We start from the raw sequence: 22,340 nt of genomic DNA on the forward strand, positions 1-22,340 counted from the left end.
TTTTCAGTGTTGCAGTGCTGTTTTGCACAATCGGTGCTTTCTGGGTAGTTTCTTGACTTCTTTTCCAAAGCTGAGGCTTTCTCTAAAACTTTTCTCTGCCTAGCCTTGACCACTCTCCCTGCAGCTGAGCTCATAAGACCAGGCTTGGTTGCTGCCTGTATTTGGAGGTTTACAAGTTAATTACCTAGCGATAAAGGTGAGAGCAGTCAACCAGTACACTGTGTTGATTTAAGACTAAGTGTGATATCATTTCTTGTGCTACAACATGGAAGGTTATTTTAATATTTTCTTTTAAATGTGCATGTGCCTTTTAATGTGTGGAGAATTCAGTTTTTATTTGAAAGAAGACCTTTAAATCATCTCTTTTTAGTATTTATCCACATGACACAAATGACAACATTTTGTTCTCCCGTTACCTAGTTTGTTCCCTTTTTTTTTTGATGTGATAAATATTTGCAATTACCTGTGAAATTTCAATTTTTGGTCACTTATTAATTTTTATTTGGGAAGCAACTGGAAAGTGAGTTGATAATAGGTTAAATGTATATAATCTCGTTAATTTGGCTGATAATCTTGAAATTCCCAAAGTTTTATATTTAAAGTAAAAATTAACCTGAAATACCCTTCTCCCAGTCATTGATTCTTAAGATTATTGTCTGCTCTTTGGTTTGGGGTGATCTCCTTTTTGCCAGGAATTATTGTTTCAGCTTTCCATACCTTTCAGTGATAATGTTTTATTCTTAATGACCCTCTTGAAAATGGGCCCTTCTGGAAGAAATAAAGTCCCTCATTTATTTTATTGAAGCTTTATGAATGGTTATCCTATCTGCAGCTGTAGTGCTCTGATTTCTTAAAAAAAGTTAGACAAGCTATAAGTTAATGACTTACTGTTCAGATGTGACTTTGCAGCTACTTGGTGGCCTAGAGGTGGAAATAAGCTTCAAAGAGGGGCTGGTTAATTTCCATTTCTTTCTTAAAACAAGAGTGCCTTTCTCTGTCTCTTTGTTTGCTATCCCTCATTTTCCAACTTTGTAGCCACGTTCTGCTTTTATTGCTCTGTGATGACTTCTCTCCTATTGCAAATATTAAAGTCAGGGTGATTTAGAAGAGCTGAGATTAAAATCTGCTCCTTGAGCTCTGTAGGCGAGATTCCCTGGCGTTTCTTTTTGTGGAAAGTAAGCAGGAGTAAATGGACAAGTCGTCTGAGATGCCAGTGAGTGTTGCCAAGGGATGTGCTGACAGCTGGGCCTGACGGTGATTGCTGACCACTGGTCATTCCTGGCCCGCCCCCTTCTCACCTCCATCACCGGGCACCACCCCTTCCCCCAGCAACAGAAATCTGGGAGGCAGGCCTGTACTCTTTTGAGAGGACAGACTTGAGTATTCACTATAGCTTTTCAGACAGAACGTTGACAATGTCTCTTTGAACTTAGTTCTCTTTTTTATTGGGTTCTTCACCCTTCATGCAGTTTTAAAATCTTACTCGAGAACAAGCTACACATCCCTTACAGGTCATCTTGTTCAGCTTCAAATAGTAGCACATTTAGAAGCTATATTTGAGGCTCATGACTTCAGACATGACAATTCGGCATTGATCAGGTTGGCTGTATGTTTGGGATTTGTCAGTTCCTTTGTCCATTTATTGTTGGGCTTTCAGTACCTTTTCTCTGTGTTTCAAAAGAGCTTTGTGTACATCCTGCCTTTATGTGTAATCTTACAGGGCAACTTTCTGCCTTTTGTTCATCTCCTGCTCATTTTTCACAGGAGTGGAATTTGGTGTAAGACTTGCTTATAAAGCAGGGGTGTAGGCTCCTCTAGTTGTCTTCCATTCATGGCAGACTTTTTTCCCCCTTAAATAAAAGAGATATGCTTCTTTTTTCTTTAAGGTTTTTCTAATTTAAAATTTTTAGATATAGAGGCCTCCAAATGTCAGAGATGTGGGGACAATAGTTTTTGTTTTTATTTTTACTTTTTGTGATTCCTTTTAATTTTTATTCTAGAACAGGGATGAATATGGGTGGAACAATGTCTTAAACTAGACCCTCCCAACTCTCAAATATGAGATAGTATCATGATATGAGTGTATACTTTTGTGTGTTCCTGAAAATATTTTTATATCTTTTAAGATATTTATACACATATTTTCATTTTTCTCCCACATTTTGACACTTTTCCTTTCCTTTTTCATTGTTTCATTGATGCCAAATTTCCAGAAAATTAAAATTTCTATTCTGTACCTTCCTGTCCTATAGGTCCTTTAACCTAAAACTAAACCTTTTGAGCAACTTTACAACAAAATTAAAGTACATTTTTTTAATAAGAAATGAATTTAAAGTTTATTGCCTTAGTACCTCAAAAGTCTATTTCAAATAAATTAGCCTGAATTTTGGGAAAGGACACTGTGAACTGGGTGTAGACAATAGACCTGTTAAAACGCAAGCCAAAAATGAAGTCTGTTTTAAATATGAGGAAGAATAGGTCTCTTGTTTCCTTACCTCTCTAGCCTCTGATACCTTCTAGCCAGCTTGCCTTTCTGTGGCAGCATAAGTAGTTGCCTGCAACCTAGAACTGTTGGAATACTATAAATTTAAAAGAGAATAGGGGGAGAATGTAAGCCTAATTTGCCTATAAATGTTCCATTGTACACATATGCCTTCTTTATCAAGAGTATGTCTTTAAAGATCTATTGAGACCAGGTGTTCTCTGGTTATAAATCCAGCAACATAGGTCAGTGGTGTGTTCAGCACAGCCCAGGTCTCTGCCTCTCCTCTAGCCTTTGCCTGTCTAATTGTTGGGACTCGTTTTCCTTGTTTATAAAAGATGATTCTAAGATTTTGTGAGGGAATGGGCATTAATTAAGTAAAAAACAGGTGTTGTATGTTCATAATCTCCTTTTGGTCTTTTGGTCATTAATCCTTAATTAGCCCTGTTTTGGTTGTTAGAATTCTGCTAATTATTAGAATTGCATAATTGTGAGGATTTTTTTTTTCTGTGAATGAGTATATGTTTGAATGACCTCATTTCATCTTGATACTTGTCTTTATATAGTTACCCTTTCCCCCCCTTTAATTTTAAAACATGTTAGAAAATTTTCAAACCTTCAGGAAATTTGAAAGAATAATATGACATACCTGTTTTTAAAGATGTTAGCTTAATTACTTAATATGAAGTTAAAAGTTTTAAATTATGCCAATAATTGAGTTTAGAAATTTTATTCTTCATAATTAATTTTTGCCTTTTTTAGTATTTTGGTGTCTGTTATGTGCTAGAAACCAATTATACATGTTTTGTATTTTGTTTTTGGAGATCATTTAATATTTTCTGAATAATTTCCCTTTATTTATGATGGCAAAACATTGGAAATCAAATAACCTGTTTTAATATAGTTTTTTATCATGCAAAATGACATTTTAATAAATATTGTTTTAAGGATAATCTACCTATTTGATACATACACTTATAGAGGTGTCTTTTATTTCATTTTTGGTTGCGTTGGGTCTTTGTTGCTGTGTGCGGACTTTCTCTAGTTGTGGCGAGTGGGGGCTACTCTGTGTTGCCGTGTGCAGGCTTCTCATTGCAGTAGCTTTTCTTGTTGTGAAGCATGGGCTCTAGGCATGTGGGCTTCAGTTGTTGTGGTACACAGGCTTAGTTGCCGTGGGCATGTGGCATCTTCCCAGACCAGGGATCAAACCCATATCCCCTGCATTGGCAGGTGGATTCTTAACCACTGTGCCACCAGGGAAGCCTGTCTTCTACTTTAAATACATCAACATTTGGGATTTTAATGTAAATAGTGAAATTAGGGATCTTATTTTTTTTTTAACTTTCTATAATCATGTTTCCCTTCTGAAGCTGAAATGAAGGAAGATTGAAGATTTTTCCTCAAACATGTTTCAACTTTTGGCTTAAAAATTCTAACATTTAGCCAAACCTTTCAAACTGCTATTATTTACCGATTTCTTGATTGCTCAATATTTAGTCTGTGTTTTTCTATCTTTTATATGTAAATACAGGAGTGTTTGCCTCACTCTAAAAATTAATGTCTAAGTCTAACAATGTATTTATAAAAGGTTTTAATAACTTAAGGAAGCTATATATTATAATGTAAAGTGTGCAAAAGAAGGCACAGTTGTGTATTTACAGAGGAAAGACTGACAGGAAAAATAAATACTAAGCTGTTAATAAAGGAGGGTGGGGTACACTGTGTGCATGATGGCTGCCTTCTCTGCCTGTAGGAACAGATCTTCCCCCGCAGAAGCACTGCATCAGCTGGTGAGCTTTCTGCACTTGTTCTGGGGCAGTGGTCCTGCCTGCCTGCTTAGCAGGCAGGCACCTTAGGTAGAAGAACCCTTCTCTGTTTTCCTCTAGGTAGATTCCTATGCTTCTGTGTGTTTTCATTGTAGGTGATCCACTTTACCCTACTAAAATCCCATCATATGGGTTGAACTTTTGCCTTCACTCACTCCTTTTTTGTTGTTTTAAACTGTTCTGTTAATTTTTTTTTTAATATGACTTTCAACTTCCGTTTGATAAATGCTTACACTTTACTTTTTGTATAAGAAGTAAAAGCTCTTTGGACTTATTTGGCAAAATTCTACGAAACTTACTTCCTGCATTCAGTTTCCTCTGTGGTCTGCCATGACACTTTAAAAAAACAAGCCCACTTGCTTTCCCTTCTGTTGTCTTTTTTGTTTTCCAGCGCGTTTATTCCTTGGGACATTATCTCCTCACTCCCCAGCCCCCAGCTCCACCTTGGTTGGTTTACCAGGCTAACTACTTCAGGAATGTTCCATTAAGTTGTTAATCCTGAAAGTATGAGGTTATACACATGAGCACTGAAACTAGACCCAGTCTCTGTTCCGTCATTTAGAAAATTTTCAAACCTTCAGGAAATTTTTTTTGGCGGGGACGGAGGGGGATTTTTTTTTTTTTAATTAAATTTATTTATTTATTTATTTATTTATTGGCTGTGTTGGGTTTTCCTTGCTGCGCTCGGCCTTTCTCTAGTTGTGGCAAGCGGGGGCTACTCTTTGTTGCGGTGCACAGGCTTCTCATTGCGGTGGCTTCTTTTGTTGCGGAGAACGGGCTCTAGGCGCTTGAGTAGTTGTGGCACACAGGCTTAATAGTTGTGGCTCGCAGGCTTTAGAGTGCGTGCTTAGTAGTTGTCGTGCATGGGCTTTGTTGCTCCGTGGCATGTGGGATCTTCCCAGACCAGGGATGGAACCTGTGTCCCCTGCATTGGGAGGCAGATTCTTAACCACTGTGCCAGGGAAGTCACAAACCTTCAGGAAATTTTAATGACTATATAACTGTGCATTCATTTCCACATTCCTAAGTTGGGATAGTAATAGGAGGATGAGTCAAAAATTATCCGCACTCCAATTATATTAAGACTTTTATAAATTCTATAGCCAGAGTGTGGATAATTTTTGAATCACCCTCGTATTATTTAACCCATAGGGCTGTTAATTAGATTAAATTGGCTAATACAGATCAGGTGTATTAGTAAGCATTGAATAATACAATTTTAGTGAATAATTATTTGTAACTTACATTTTCTCTCTCTCTCCCTCTGCGCACACACATACGCATAGATTTTTGGTGTGACTTTTCCATCCCCTAATTTAATTATAAACTCCTTTTTACCTCCAGCTTTCTTGAGTTATAATTGACAAAAAGTTTATATATTTAGGGTATACAACATTCAATATGTGTATACATTGTGGAATGCTTACCACAATCAAGCTAATTAACACATCCACACCTTATCTACCATTTGTGTGTGTGTGTGTGTGTGTGTGTGTGTGTGTGTGGTGAGCACACTTAAAATCTATTCTCTTAGCACATTTCAAGTATACAATACAGTATTATTAGCTGTGGTTACCATGCTATACATTAGATAACCAGAACTTACTTATAACTGAAAGTTTGTATCCTTTGACCAAGTCTCCTCATTCCTTACCCCCACCCCTGGCAAGCAGTGTTCTGCCTTGTGATTCTATGAGTTTGAGTATTTTAGATTCCACATGTAAGAGAAACCATATAGTATTTGTGTTTCTGTGTCTGGCTTATTTCACTTAGCAAAATGTCCTACAGGTTTAACCATGTCACAAATGGCAGGATCTTCTTTTATTAAGGCTGAATAATATTGCATAGTATGTGTATCCCACCTTTTCTTTATACGAGGGTGAGTCAGAAATTATCCACACTAAGACAGTGTGGCCAACAGAAGTTTTAATATAACTGGAGTGTGAATAATTTTTGACTCACCCTCATACATCCAGACCCTTATGTTGTTTCTGTGTCTTGACTATTGTTAATGATGCTGCAGAGAACGTGGAAGTTCATATATCTCATTGAGATAATGACTTCATTTCTTTTGGATGTATACCCAGAGGTGGCATTGCTGGATCATTTGGTAGTTCTATTTTAATTTTTTGAGGAACTTCCATACTGTTTTCCGTAGTGGCCGCACCAGTTTGCCTTCCACAGCAGTGCACAAAGGTTTCCTTTTCTCCACATCCTCGCCAGCGTTTGTTATCTCTTGTCTTTTTGATAACAGCTGTCCTAACAGGAGTGAGGTGATGTTTCATTGTGATTTTGATTTGCATTTCCTTGAGCATTTTCTTTTCAGTGTACCAGGTTGGCCATTTGTATGTCTTATTTGGAAAAGTGTCTGTTCAGGTCCTTTGCCAGTTTAAAAATTGTTATTATTGTCATTATTTTGCTATTGAGTCAAATGAGGTCATTGTAAACGCCTTAATTATATTAAATATTCTTGCTCAAAAGCTGTATTGTCTGTACATCATTTGTTCTATCCCTTCAGTTAAGTTTTTAAGTTGAGCTTAAAGTTGAGTCTTTTGTGTATATGTGTTTTAAAGATAGAATACTTGTTGAAAGTTATTGGAAATAACTACTCTTTTTTAAGAAAAAAGTATTTATTTATATTTTTATTTTTGTCTGCATTGGGTCTTTGTTGCTACACGTGGGCTTTCTCTAGTTGCGGCCAGCGGGGACTACTCTTCGTTGGGGTGCCCGAGCTTCTCATTGTGATGGCTTCTCTTGTTGTGGAGCATGGGGTCTAGACGTGCAGACTCAGTAGTTGTGGCGCACAGGCTTAGTTGCTCCGTGGCACGTGGGATCTTCCTGGATCAGGGCTCGAACCCATTTCCGCTGCATTGGCAGGTGGATTCGTAATCACTGTGCCACCAGGGAAGTCCCAATAACTTCTCTTAAGAGGATAGTCCAATGTTAGATATTCTAGTTCATATACAACTGCCAGGACTGCAAAACTCTTGACTTCTATCTTTAGTATTTTCTTTGAGCTTATGACCTGATGGGAAGTATCAATACACTAAACTGCATGTCTTTAAAGTGCACAGTATGATCAGTTTGGGTGTATGGATATACCTGTGAAACCATCACCATTATCAAGATAGCAAACATTTCCATCCCCCCCCCCCCCCCCAGCCCAAGTTTCCCTGTGCCTCACTGTAATTTTGTACTCTGTGCCTTCCTCTACTCTCATCTCTTGGGAATCACTGATTGGTTTTCTATCACTATAGAGTAGTTAATATTTTTCTAGATTTTTTACAGAAATGAAGTTATACTTTGTGTGTATTTGCTTCTTTCACTAATTTTGACATTCATGCATGTTATTGCCTATAGCAACAATTGGTTCCTTTTTATTTCTAAACAGTATTTCATTGTATGGGTATATCACTGTTTATCCATTCATCAGTTGTTTGGGTTGCTAGTTTTTGGCTCTTAAAAATAAAGTTGATATGATATGTGTAGAAATCTTCTTGTGGATAGAAATCTTCATTTCTCTTAGTTAAATATAGAGAAGTAGGGTGGCTGGTTTGAATGGTAGGTGCATAACTTCTTAAGAAAACTGTTTCCCAAAGTGATTGTAGCATCTTACGTTCCCACCAGCAGAGTCTAGCAGATCCACATCTTTGCCGGCACTTGGTATGGTCAGTCTTTTTCGTGTTCGCCATTCTAGTGGAAACATAGTGCACATCACTTTGTTTTACTTTCCCTAATGGCTAATGATGTTCAGCATCTTTTCGTGTGTTTATTGGCCATTTCTGTGAGTTATTTTGTGAAGCACTCTGTTCACATCTCTTATCAATTTCCTAAGTTGTTTGTCTTACTATTTACTTAAATTGCAGGAGTTCTTTATATATTCTGAATACAGTTTCTTTGTCTGATGTATGTGTTGCAAATGTTTTCTCCCAGTCTGAGGCTTGCCCTTTTGTTTTCTTAATAAGCTAACATTTCAATTTGGTGAAGCCCAATTTCAAGCTCTCTCTCTTTTTTAAAAAAACAAATCATGCTTTTTTGTGTTCTAAGAAATTGTTGCCTAGCCCAAGGTCATGAAGATAGTCTCCTATCTTTTAGAATTTTTTTATGTAAAACTATATTGTTTTAAATTTTGGCCGAATTTAAATTTTGATCCATTTTGAATTAATTGTTGTGTATTTTGTGAAGTAAGGATCAGTGTTCTTCCCCACCCTCATACCCAGTTAATCTCCTCCTGTTTTTTGAAAAGACTTTTTCCTCCAGTCATTTGCCTTTGACAAAAATGAATTCACCAAACACATGTAAATCTATTTCTGAACTCTGTGTTCCATTGATCTGGCATGTCTGGCTTTACATCAATCCCAAAAGGGCTTGGTTACATTGCTTTTATAGTAAGTCTTGAAATCAGGTAGAATAAATCCTCCAATTTTATTCTTTTTAAAAAATTGCTGGGACTTCCCTCGTGGCGCAGTGGTTAAGAATCCACCTGCCAGTGCAGAGGACACGGGTTCGAGCCCTGGTCTGGGAAGATCCCACATGCCGCAGAGCAGCTAAGCCTGTGCACCACAACTACTTAGCATGCACTCTGGAGCCCATGAGCCACAACTGCTGAGCCCACACGCTGCAACTGTGGAAGCCCATGCACCTAGAGCCCATGCTCTGCAACAAGAGAAACCACCTCACTGAGAAGCCCATGCACCACAATGAAGACTAGCCCCTATTCACTGCAACTAGAAGAAGCCAGTGAGCAGCAATGAAGGCCCAACGAAACCTAAATAAATAAGTAAATAAATAAATAAATAAAAGTCTATGATTATCTCATTTAAAAAAATAAAAATCACTGTGGTTATTCTAGGTCCTTTGCATTTCCAAGTAGATGTCAATATCAGCCTGCCAATTTCTACTCAAAAGCCTGCTGCAATTTTAATTGAGATTGCATTGAATTGCATACATAGATCCATTTGGTGGGAACTGCCATTTTAGCAATATTGAATCTTTCCATTAACATAGTATATCTCTCCATTTATTTGTCTTCTTTAACTTTTATTTATTTATTTTTTTTAGGTAACACTTTGTAGTTTTCAGTATAGTGAGACCTTGGCCTTGGATGTGTTTTGTTAAATTCATACATAGGACTTTTACATTTTTTTTTTTTTGGAACTGCTATAAATGGGATCATTTTTCTTAATTTCAGTTGCCGGTTATTTGTTGTTCATATATAAGAATTCAGTTGATATCAGCCTTTCATCCTGTGATTTTGCTAAATTCACTTTATTGTAGTATTTTGTAGCTTCCTTGGGATTTTCTGTGTAAACAGTTGAATCATTTGTAAACAAGGGAGAGTTTTATAGATTTAAAAAAATTTTTATCTTTTTTTTTTTTGGTCTATTTGATTGTTTTTCTTACCTTATTTCAGGGCTAGAACCTTCAGAAAAATGTTGAATAGAAGTGGTGAAAGCAGATATCCTTGCCTTCTTCCTGATCTCTGGGGTCAGAAATTTAGTCTTCAACTTTTAACTATGATCTAGCTATAGGTTTTTCATAGATGCCCTGTATCTGTTTGAGGAAGTTTCCTACTTATCTTAGATTTCTGAGAGTTTTTATCATTACTAGTTGTTGAGGTTTTGTCACGGCTTTTTCCCCACATTTATGGAAATGATCATATGGGCTTTTTGCTTTATTCTGTTAATATGGTTGATTATATTAATTTATTTTCAAATGTTAAATTAACCTTGTACTTCTGCATAAACCCTTGGCTGTATTTTTGTCAAAATATATCCTTTTTTATATATTTTTGAGTTTCAGTTTTGAATATTTTGTGAAGAATTTTTTGTTTACGGTCTTGTTCTATAATTTTGGGGGATAAAGCTCAAAAGACATATGACTTGTCAGTTTGAAGAACATTATGAAGATTGAAATACATAATACATACATAATTTTGGAAAATTATTAAGGTTACCTACATAATATATTGAGTGAGACATAGTGGAAGAACAGAATAGCAGCTGCAGTCTTTAAAGGGAATTAGCAGTGAGAAGTGGCCTGTTTCGTGACTAGACTCACAGACTTCCATTTAAATGTGGTGGCATGACCACATGTGTTTTCTCTTCTCAACTTCCCTGAAGTCTGCCATAATCACATAGGCAGCATAAAAGATGTTAACTTCTAAGGAAAAAGATAACAGTAAAGAAGATAGTGACAAAAGACTTTGACAGTGTTTTGTAAAGAGAGATGTAACTTTGGAAAGGAGTGGTAATTTGAGTTCAGAGGAAGATAACCTAGTGCGTACAAATAAAGATGAGGTCAAGCCAGCCTGTCCCAGGCTCCAGAGTGCTTGGGGGCTCCTGCCATTCCCAGGTCAGTTTTACACCTGAAAATGGAAATTCTTTAACAGACAGACCTTTTGAACCATTCTCTCCTGTACCCCCAGCAGATGGGTGACTACTTCAGCCTCCTGCCTCTGGGGAGTTGGGAAGAGCATTAGACCAGAGATGCTCTAGACTAGAGGGATGAAATATGGGGCTGAAAATAAAGGGATTGTATACAAGTCCACCCACTGAAGTGTAGGCCCCTCCCCTCCTCCCTTTTCCACTCCTCCCCAGAAGCCAGTAGGAATACCACATCCAGCTGACTGGCTTCAATAGAAAAAATCTACATACTGACATTTAGAGATCTCCCTATGAAAAGGTGACTGGGTATATCCGATCATCATATGGAGAAAGCCCATCAATCAACAAACCTGCCACCCACGCCCAGCTTCAGAGCATTGTTTTAGTGCCTTCCTCTTAAATGTGAAGGTGCATCCAGGGATCACCGGATGTGATGAGGAAAACCTCAGAAGTAAAAGGGAATGACCCCAAATGAAGAATAAGCCAACAAACAAAAAAGGAATCAAATGATGCAAGAAACAGAAGAAAACTAAAGAGTACAATGAAAAAAAACAAAACAAAAAAACCCCCGAAGAATAAAAGAAGTTGTGTCCGTTTAAAAGAGAGGGGGGAGCAGACTAGGAATAAATAGTTGAGAATAAGCTAGAGCTTTTGGCATTTTAAGATTCCACGGACAGATGAAATTGGAGGAGTATTAGGGCAAAGGGACTGTCACTTTTTAATTCTAAATTTATCTAATTTTCTTCTATGACAATTTAGTATTTTTTTAAAAATAAATTTATTTATTTTATTGGCTGTGTTGGGTCTCCTTTTGCTCTGCGCGGGCTTTCTTTAGTAGCGGCAAGTGGGGGCTACTCTTCGTTGTGGTGCGCAGGCTCCTCATTGCTGTGGCTTCTCTTGTGGAGCATGGGCTCTAGGCGCGTGGGCTTCAGTAGTTGCAGCACGTGAACTCAATAGTTGTGGCTCACTGGCTCTAAAGCGCAGGCTCAATAGTTGTGGCACACGGGCTTAGTTACTCCATGGCATGTGGGATCTTCCTGGAGCAGGGATTGAACCCGTGTCCCCTGCATTGGCAGGCGGATTCTTAACCATTGAGCCACCTAGGAAGCCCCTAGTATTCATTTTTAACTGTGTACATTTACCATGTTGTTTAGTTAAGCATAAGGAAAAATATTAAGTTTGGATTTTTTTAGTTGGGGAAGAGGACTGGTTTGGTTTCCTGTTGACTGTTCATGAACAAATAATGCCTCATGGGGATCTTTGAGCCTGGGTTTGTGTTTGATATTCTGAGCAGACATTAGTGTAATATGCATTTTAAAGTAGCAATGCAGACAGTGTTTTCCATAAGAGCAACACAGGCTCTGGAGTTTGCTGCCCCTGCTCAAATCCAGCTTGGATTTGTGTGATGTTGCTCTAATCACTTCACCTCTCTGATTCTCATTTTCTTCCTGTATAGTATGGGGATGCTAATATAGTAGCTATGTCATAGGGCTATGCTATGATGGGAAGAGATAAGAGACTTCCCTGGTGGTCCAGTGGTTAAGACTCGGAGTTTTCACTGCAGGGGGCGCGGGTACCATCCTTGGTTGGGGAACTATCGTGCATGCTTGTTCGGTGCAGCCAAAAAAAAAAAAAAAGAGAGAGAGAGAAGACAGTGTGCAGCGTGTGCTATGTGCTCATTAAAAAGAGCAGTTGTAACCATGAAGCAGATGGACTAGTATATGTTAATGGTTAGGAAAAAGATGTATTGAAAAAAATAACAAATTCAGCAGTACAATTAGTGAGATACCAGGCTGTCCTGAGCTGATAGTAACACTCACCAGACTGAAAGCTTCTTATTGCTGGAGAGTCATTCATTCACATTCTCCAGTGCCCATCATTGCACCTGGGACTGAGAAACTGTGCAGAGAAGGAATGAATGAATGAACCCTTTGTTGTAACATTCATTTGCAGTGCTATCCCCTAGTTGTAGTATCGGTCTTCAAAAGTCATTAAAGACAGCACGTTAGTGTGTTTATAGGTATCTAGGAGTGAAGTTTTCATAAACTTACATGTTGCATTTCAATTACAGGCGTCGATTAGCAAGGTGAAAGTAACAGAACCATGGCTCAGTTTCTAACACCTTTTGGTGGTAAGTTTTCAAAGATTTTCCTTTTTTAATGTACTTTGGAGCTGTATTTTTAAAAACTTAGGATTATGGCAAATTTCAAATATTCACATAAGTAGAGGGAATAATATAATCAACTCATCGTACGGTTTGAGTGATTGTCAGTCAGCTCACGGCCAATATTGTTTCACCTGGATTCTTTTGCACCCCTGCCATACATCAGCTCATTTCATCCACAAATATTTTAGTGGGTGTTTCTAAAAGATAACACTTTTAAAGATATAACTACAATACTGTTACCACTCCTATAAAGTTCATAATAATTCCTTAATGTTCTCAACTGTCAAGTCAGTGTTAAAATTTCCCTGATAGTGTTTAGATATTATTTTTTATTATGGTTGGTTGGTTCAAATCAGGATCCGACCGAGACACGTGGGTTGAAATTATTTCATGTTCTCCTAAGTCACTTTGTTAGCGAACCCCCCTCTATCCCTGTTTTTTTGTTTTTTGTTTTGCAATTTATTTGTTGAGGCAACTGGGTCGCTTATTCTATACTTTCTCTGAAGACTGGATTTAAAGCATGACATTTTTGTTTTACTTTAGTTTACCTGCTTGAAACATCAATCTGCATAAAATGTGTTTTTCAGGTAATTTTCCCTAAGATTATTAGGAAAGTGTTAAATGTTGGTTTTGCTCACTGGCACGGTTTTGTTTTGTTTTAAAGAGAGCATGCCGCATGAATGAATTTCTCTCGGCAGCTGTCTAACCTAGTCACCACGGAGGGAGTGAGGGGCACAGAGCCCCATCCCTGTCATCACATCTGTAAAAGTCTCTGTGAGATTCTAGTACAGAAGTCTGCAACCTTTTCAGAACCATTAGTGTTCCTGTTTTATTCTCTGTTTTGTTTTAGTCCCCCTTCTTCATTACTGAGCAAGTTGTTTGTTTGTTTGTTTGTTTGATGGGGTTTGCTTTTGTTTGACCAATTTTGACAGGGCAGGAGAAGTTGCAGGACTGTAAGGCCTGTGAGGGAAGGGATCTGATCTGTCCCCGTCACCATCTCATCCCTATTGTCTGACACAGCACCTGGCACGTACGAGGCGTTCAGCAAGTGTGTTTGCAGTGACTGAATGAATTGCTGCTCTGCCTGTCGCTGTCAGATCAGACCCTGCAGAGAGAGGAGACACAGTGTTCAGACATTTTGCTTGTGTGCTAGGCACCTTCACATGTTGTCTGTTCCCACCTTTTGGGAAAGTGTTTGAACTTCTGAAAGCCCTCTACCTAGGCAATCTAGAGTTATTTTGCTGAATTGGTTTGAGCAGATCTAGCACTAAAGTGAGGCAGTCTTAGAAATGAGGGACATCTGGTCAGTCCAAGAGCTAAACTGAAGAAGGACCTAAACCCTGTTCCCTTTGGTTTGCCGTTGTTTTATTCAGGAGACCCACTTTTAAAAACAGCTTCAGTGAGTTATAATCTACATACCATAAAATTCACTACAGTCTAGTATTTGAATATTTTTATCATGCCAAAAAGATTCATGGAATCACATAGGATACTAATTTAGTGAAGCTCAATTTTTCCATAACCTTCACTTACGGTATTTAAGACATCTGAAAATGCTGTTTTAAATTAAACTGTTGATTAAGTTTGTGGAAATAAATAAATGATGGTTATTTAACTTATGTCTACATCCATTCCTGCTAACTATAGGGTTATAGGACAAGTTTTTTAAAAAAGAATTTGTGCTAATATATGTATATATTTTTTTGCCTGCTTTACTATTAGTTTTCTTTTTTTTTCCCTTTTAAAATATTTTTTGTTGGAGTATAGTTGCTTTATAATGTTGTGTTAGTTTCTGCTGTACAGAAAATGAATCAGTTATACATATACATATATCCACTCTTTTTTAGATTCTTTAGGTCATTACAGAGTTTTGAGTAGCGCTCCCTGTGCTAGGTCCTTATTAGTTATCTATTTTAAATATAGTAGTGTGTATATGTCTACTCTTAGCTTTCTAACTTTTTATGCAAAACTTCCAAGGACAAACAGATGTTAATTTATTAAATCATTTATAACATACTGACAGTATCTTAAAAGTACTATGGAAACTGTGTGTGTGAGCACTTTGTTTTTCTTTTCTCGTTGAATAATTTCTTTGTCTTTTCTTTGGATTGTAGGTAGCCTGGATGTTTGGACCATAACTGTAGATGAAAGAGCAAAGCATGATCAGCAGTTCCATAGTTTAAAGCCAATATCTGGATTTATTACTGGTAATTGGAGTCAGTATTTTTATATTTTTACTTATCATAGTGCATATATCTGTGGAAAATCTATTATGCAGAGAGAAGGTGGGCACACATGACCAAAGGTACATTTTACCTATTTTGCCTTAGCCTAGAGTCTGTATTTTTACAGTTGCTTTTCCTCCAATGTACTCAAGCCTTTTTTGCAGTTTTTAATGGATGCCAAGTCACCGTTTTAGGCATATCACTGATGGGAATTGGTAAAGATTAATGGACCACATTCTTTAAGTAATTATAGCACTGGACTTTGGTCCTTGAGCTGAAACACTTCCTTAATTCTGATCTTGAACTGGCTTGAGAAACTTAAGTAAATTAACAGATTATGAACATTAAAAACAAAAACAAAATGAATTTTCGTATGGCTGTGTCCTTAAAGATCGTTTTGTACTTTGCCTTTTCTGGTCTCTTTCCTGTTTGATTACTCTTCAGGAATTAGCTTTAGAAAAAATGGGATCTAGATTTCCTGGGGACTTGTTTTTGTGTGTGTTTGTCTCAGTTCTCTTTAATTTACTAATTCTTAGTCATTGATGTGATTCTTTTCATCATTGTTACTCATTCACCATAAATATGTCAGAAGTACTGAAAATCTGAAGTGTAGGTAAATGGGAATGGCAAAGAACTCTTTTGTGGAATGGGAGTGTGGATCATCCGTTTCTTGAGGATTCCTGTAGGTACACTTTGTCATAATGTGTAGCTGTTGCCATCTTAATTACTAGCAGATTAGTTACAGTGGATAATCTACGCCTACAAAATGGTAGGCCCTTTTTGAGATTTGTGTGTGTGTGTGTGTGTGTGTGTGTGTATTACGTTCTAAAGTCAATGTTGATGGACTCATTTTACTGTTAGTTATAAACTTATCATTTGGCTTTAAAATGTATTCAGTTCAGTATTTACGGGATTATTAGCCTCTTTCTTTTTGTCATTTTGGCATGAGGAGATTTCTGTCAGCTGCTGTTTTCTTCTAAAACTTTTTCCATTTAATTTACAGGTGATCAAGCTAGAAACTTTTTTTTTCAATCTGGGTTACCTCAACCTGTTTTAGCACAGATATGGTAAGTTGGAGCATTATATAAGCAGAAGATTATAAAAGAAAATACTCCAGTAATATCTAATCTTAATTTCTGAAGTTACAGAAGGAGAACTGAAATACTCTCTAGGCTGAAATACTCTACTACTTTTTACCAGAGAAATACTTCTGAAAATTATCTTTCTGATATGGAACCAAAAAAAAAAAAAAAGTGGTGACATTTGCAAGATAACACTGTTATATAAAGTTGGATTTCCATTTGAGGAATCTACATTTTGATATGTTCTCACCAATTTGTTTTAGCTTCATCCACGTCACCCTTACTCATCTGAATGACCGCATCTCGTGCTTCATAATGTGATAGTTCTGTGTCTTGCATTGAATAAAAGGTAAAGAAAATATTTGAGGGTGAATAGTGAAATAACCAGTGAAAGAGTGAAATAACTGATGTTTATTACAATGTTGTACAAGGTGAGCACATAATAAATATTGTTGAATCCCTTGATTAACTAGTGCAGATAAGCATTCAGTCTTTTGAAACCATTGGAAAGAGAGTGAATGAAAAAGACTGGCAAATATAGTTCTGGGTTCTAGGTTTATGACTTAGGGAAGACATGTTGAATTCTTTGGCCAAGAAGCCACATTTTCCTACAATGTTTGGTTCTTAATAGTTAATATGTCATTTTCCTGAGTTTGTTAGTATTGTGGAGGCAGCTTGCTGTAGTGAAAAAGACACATGATTTGTAGTTTGAATCCCATCTGTGCTCATTTCTATCTTTATGATTTGGAACATGTATTTATTCCCCTCCCCCCAGCCTCAGTTTTCGAATCTAGAAAATGGAAAGACACATATTTCTTTACAGGGTTATTGAGTGGATTAGCAGAGAAACTGTATGTGAAGGACTTAGTGTGGGCCCTGGCTCATAACAGATCCTAAAAACAAAACCCCAGAAAGGTATTGGGTTGGCCAAAAATTTCATTCAGGTTTTTCCGTAAGGTGTTACGGAAAACAAAAATGAAGATTGACATGTCGTTCCTTGTTGCCTTTAAGCAGTGTCTACAGAACATAGTCTAAATTTGATTCTAAGTGTCATCAGTATGAAAATCACTTACTATGCCCTGAAATAGGAAAACTTTCATAGGAAATTATATATTATTTGTGTGTGGACAGATTTGAATTGAAATTAAATGATACCAGATTCCTCTGCTTTTTTTGGTGTCTGCTTTATTTTCTTTTTCCTGGTTGTCAGCATATGGGCTGCCAAACTATCTCTTTCAACTATGATACCCTCCTAGTACTAACTTCTCATCTACTTTGAAGTAGAAAAATCAGATAACCAAGGTTTTTGGAATTACTTTTAAAGTCAAGTAAAAGGCAGACACACACACACACAAACACACACACACACAGAGGGAACACTCATGTCCATGTGAGCACGGGGCACTGACCTGTTGGTTAAGTGCCTAAGTCTAAATGCAAGAGACTCATGACATCTGTGTTAAGCATCTTCTGCTTTGTGTTCTGCTATATGATTGTGTTTTACACCATCAGCCAAGATCACTCACTAGAATCTCCCCTTCCTAGACTTAACTTCCTTCCCTGAATTCTGCTTTTATACTGTATTTCCAACCTATGAAGGTTCATTCAAGAAACAGTCTTGTAATGAATACTCTGCTGCAAGGCTATCTCACATAACATTTATTCATTCAACAGTGGGAAGATATTTATCAGATTGTCTACTATGGGCCAATGACTGTTGTAGGTGCTGGGAATACAGCTGTGAGTAAAACTGACAAAATTTGTGCTTTCATAGAAATTGTAATCCAGTAGAAAGAGATGGTTAATAACAGCATAAAAATTGTCACACGTTAATAAGTGTAATGGAGAAAAATTAAGTATTATCTAGTAAATTTCACTTCGTTCAATTGACAGTTAATTTTCCAAACTTTTTTTTTTAAACCAGAATGTACCAAAGTCATTTTTGCCAGCTTATTCTTTTCATTGTGAGCATTTTTATTAACAGTGAAGGTGATGAGTCTGCAGACATAGGTTAAATCAAAAATGTTCTTTCACTTTAATTTTTTTCTGACATTTTGTTAAATAAATTTGCGATGGCGTATTTTACTTTCATCAAGAATTGCTGTTGGGGGAAGAACAAAAGGAAACACACCTCTAAGTATCTTTTCCCAAAAGAAATACCTTTGAAAAGTCATCGTGAATTTCATGAGCCACAGATGTCCTGCTAAGACACTGGAATGATGTGGTGCAGGATGTGAAGAAAATCTGTCTTTCAGCACCAGCTCTGATGCTTCTTCACTTTGTAAGCTTGAGCAGTACTTCACCTCTTCAAATTTTGGTTTTTAAATTTATAAATAACAGCTGACCTAATGAAATAGTTTTCCCTCTCTATCTCTCATGCTAACCTTGTGTTCCCTTGTGGTTCTTCTGATGGGGGTCCAGTGCCCGTTTTGGTAGAGACAGGAGTGGGTTTGAGTCTCAAGTTTTAGGCAGTGCCTGTGTCATTCATCTGGGGAAGAAGAAAATTTTGGATTGAGAATTAGGAACTTTCTCTAGTTTCGCTTTTTCTCTGGGCCTTACTTTCTTTGCTCCAGACCCCAATTCAAATGTATGAGTGATGTGGACTGCTGTGGAATGTCTGTTAGAATCCATGAAGAAACTGCATTCCAGTTAATTAATTTAGGAACTTTGGGGCTATAACCTACTAATACTTTGGAACTACCTATCTCTCCAATCCAGTTTCTAGTTAAAAATACAGGAAAACTTGAATTCTCCCTCAAAGGGTGGAGTCAAGTCAGTGTGTGTAATGCCAAATTATAACAGTGGCCAAAGATGATACATCTTCCTAGAAATTGTCTTACTAATAAGGAACTGGAAGGAAGCTGGCCAATATCCTGTATCCTTTTGGCAGCTTAAATGCTTAACATTGTTCCAACCTTGGCCTGGTGTGGAGACAGAGAAGAAAGCAGAGGGCAAAGGACAAGAGCCTTGAAGGTAGAGGAAAACAGAGGTTGAATGAGAGCTTTGGTACCAGAGGCTGTAGGGACCACAGAAATGGGGAATAGAAGCTTTGAAGGAGAGAAATGGGGGGAAGAGAGGGAGCACCACCTGGAAATGAGCCCTGAGAGAGGAGGAGGAAGCCAGAGGCATAAGGGCAGAAATTAGAACAGCTCGGTGATCTGGTTCAAGGATGGAACGGGAGCAGGGCCAACACCTGTGTGATATCTTAGGGTACTATCGTAGGATACCTCTCAGCATATGTCAGAAGGGCCTTTAGCCCCCAGCAAGACCAATGTGCCAAAGTCCTTTACCTCCAAAAAAGTCATCCTGGACATTCCTGAGTCTTCACCATCTCAGTTCATGGCACTGAGCAAATATTCAGCTGCTGGGAGCCATGGCTGATTCCTCTCTTTTCCTTACCCCACACAACCAATCCATCAGTGTACACTTTTGACTCCATTTACAGACTGTATCCCCCATCTGGCCATTTCTTTCTGTCTCCTTTGCTACCATCCTAATTTGTCATAGTGAGCCTCATAGCTGGGCCCACTGTTCAAGCATCCTGATAAGTCTCTCTCACAATTACCCCTTTAGATTCCATTCTCCAAACGGCACCCCATTCGGAGAAAAGTAAATCCATTTAAAAAAGTAAGTCCATTTAAAACTCTCCATTGAGAAGAGAACCCCGAGTCATTGCCAAGGCCACAAGGCCCAATATGATCTGGCTCTTGCTTTCCCCCTTTTCTCTTATTTTGTACCACTCCCTTCCTGAATTTTTGCACTCTGGTTTTACTGACCTTCTGTTCTTTAAATGGGCTCCTTTGGCCTCAGGGTCATTGCACTTGGCATTTCCTCTTCCTATCAGGCGACTCTTCTAGATACTCACATACCTGGCTGATGACCCTTCAGGTTTTGGTTCATGTGTCACCTCCCCAGAGAAGGGCTTCCTGACCACTAGTCTAAAGTAGTGCCCTCTCCCCACCTGCTCCTACCAACAACATCTTCTCTTTCCCATCGCCTTCCTTTATTTCTTAATAGCACTTGTCGTTGTGTGGAATAGTTTGACTAGTTTTCTTGTTGCTTGTCTGCTTGCACTGAAGCAAGCTCTGAGGGCGGGGACCTTGCCTTTTTCTTAGTTGTAAGCCCAGTCCCTGGATAGAGACCTTAGTAGGTGACCTGTTCAGAAATATTTGTTGGGGGAATCCCAGTGGTCCAGTGGTTAGGACTCCGCACTTCCACTGTGGTGGTCCAGGTTGGACCCCTGGTTGGGGAACTAAGATTCCTCAAGCCATGGGAGAGCCAACAACAGAAAAACCCTTTGTTGGCTGAATAAACAAACAGATGAGTGAGTGACTGGGCCAGGTTAATCCACACAGTGGGAGGTGAGCAGCCTGTGATGAGCCTCTGTGGATGAGGTGGACTCCGAAAGTATCTGTCCGCTTCAGTTCTGGTGCAGTGAATGAGATGGAGCGAGAGGAAGCCTGCATTTTTTTTGAATCCTATGTTACAAACAAGGTAGTTTCGGAATTTCTACGCTCCTATCTGCACAAGCACCAGTGGTGTCCAAGGTTACTTCATAATTCTTTTGTTTATAGCCTTAGGATGTATGAAGTACTGTGTTCAGAAGTTACTTTAGTTTTTCCCCCTTCCTCCTATATGGACATGGTACTTATTTAAAATACTATTAGGTTTATTTGTTTTCTTACTTGTTGTTTTGTTTTTAATTTTTATTGGAGTATAGTTGATTTACAGTGTTGTGTTAGTTCCAGGTGTACAGCAAAATGTGTCAGTTATAATGTGCATATATGTACTCTTTTTAAGATTCTTTTCCCATATAGATCATTACAGAGTATTAAGTAGAGTTCCCTGTGCTATGCAGTAGGTCCGTATTAGCTATCTGTTTTATATACATTGTGTGTGTATGCCAATTCCAGTCTCCCAATTTGTCCTCCCCTTCCCAGTTTATTTGTTTTTGTTTGTACTCAGTTTAGGGATCTGCTCTCATCTTTATGAGTAGATTTTTTGAATATGTAACACAATAACAAGATTCCAAAAGCCAAACTATACAAACGTGTGAACCCAGAGAACTGTCACTTGCTGTCCTATCCTTTCATCCCATTCCCAGTTATTTTATTAACTTCTTATTATCCTTTCTTTGTTTATTTCTGTGGAGAAAAAGCATGTCCATAATAGGTGTGCAAATTTATATTTAAATTATTTCCTCTTCCTCCCACTTTGAAAGTAACCTCCTATAAAGTGTTCTTTTGTTCTTTGCTTTTCTCACTTAACAGCATATCCTAGAAATCACTCATAGTATCCCGTAGAGATCTTTCTCATTTTCTTTTTGTAGTTATGAAGTACTTATTGTGGAAGATATTCCATAGTTTATTCAACCAAACTCCCATGTTTTCTGCATTTGGGTTATTTCTGATATTTAGCAATTACAAATAATGCAGCAAAGAATGAATTAAAGCATGTATTTTTGTATTGCTGGAGGTGTATCTTCAGGGTGAATTCCTAGGATTGAATTGCTGCATCAAAGAGTAAATGTATATATAGTTCTGTAGGTGTTACCAGATTTTCCTACACTTGGAGTTGAAGCACTTTTTCCCATTGACAGTATATAAGAGCGATATGTGGTTTATTTGTACAGATCAAACAAAAAACTTATATTCTTAGTATTCAGCGTACTTGTGGAACTTTTCTCATCTCAGTTATGCCTGTTGTTATATATAGAGAGTTTATTATCAGACTAAACATTGTTAAGATCAGTTTGTTTTCAAGAGTCATAAATAGCTATTGTTTGACTTATTTTTTATTCTTTTTTTTTTTTGGCCATGTGGCTTGTGGGATCTTTGTTGCCCGATCAGAAATGGAAACCAGGCCCAGCAGTGAAAGTGCCGAGTCCTAACCGCTGGACCACCAGGGAATTCCCCCAAATATTTTTTAATCATACTTTTTTTTTTTTAACTTTGCAAGTTTTTCGAATTTAATTTCAGAAGTCTCAGACTTTTAGTTAGTCTTTTTAGGGTGATTATTAGAAATGAGTAAACTGAGAAGTAACTATAAATAGGCGGTGAAGTGGATAGCAGAGCTGAAACCATTTTTTTGCAGAGAAGAGAAATAGAAATAGAATTCCATCTCTATTCCAGTGTATTAGGAGCGGGTAGGGAGTGTTGAGTTTTGTAGGAGT

The 22,340-nt window shown here is 37.7% G+C and overlaps 1 protein-coding gene across 4 annotated transcripts in view; it reads left to right on the plus strand.

The window, feature by feature from the left end:
- Positions 1 to 22,340, plus strand: part of ITSN1 (intersectin 1) — a 200,873-nt gene that overhangs the window by 45,248 nt on the left and 133,285 nt on the right. For all 4 annotated transcript variants that reach the window (XR_009047657.1, XM_057696296.1, XM_057696297.1 and 1 more), the window contains 3 exons: positions 12,766 to 12,825; positions 14,976 to 15,068; positions 16,090 to 16,153. Coding sequence is in view for 3 of the 4 variants with exons in the window: in XM_057696296.1 (XP_057552279.1) it covers positions 12,798 to 12,825; positions 14,976 to 15,068; positions 16,090 to 16,153 (185 nt within the window). In the remaining variant the exon portion in view is untranslated. The remainder of the gene's footprint in view (positions 1 to 12,765; positions 12,826 to 14,975; positions 15,069 to 16,089; positions 16,154 to 22,340) is intronic.

The sequence above is a fragment of the Hippopotamus amphibius genome, chromosome 10 (genome assembly GCF_030028045.1).
Source record: "Hippopotamus amphibius kiboko isolate mHipAmp2 chromosome 10, mHipAmp2.hap2, whole genome shotgun sequence".
NCBI classification, from domain to species: Eukaryota; Metazoa; Chordata; class Mammalia; order Artiodactyla; family Hippopotamidae; genus Hippopotamus; species Hippopotamus amphibius.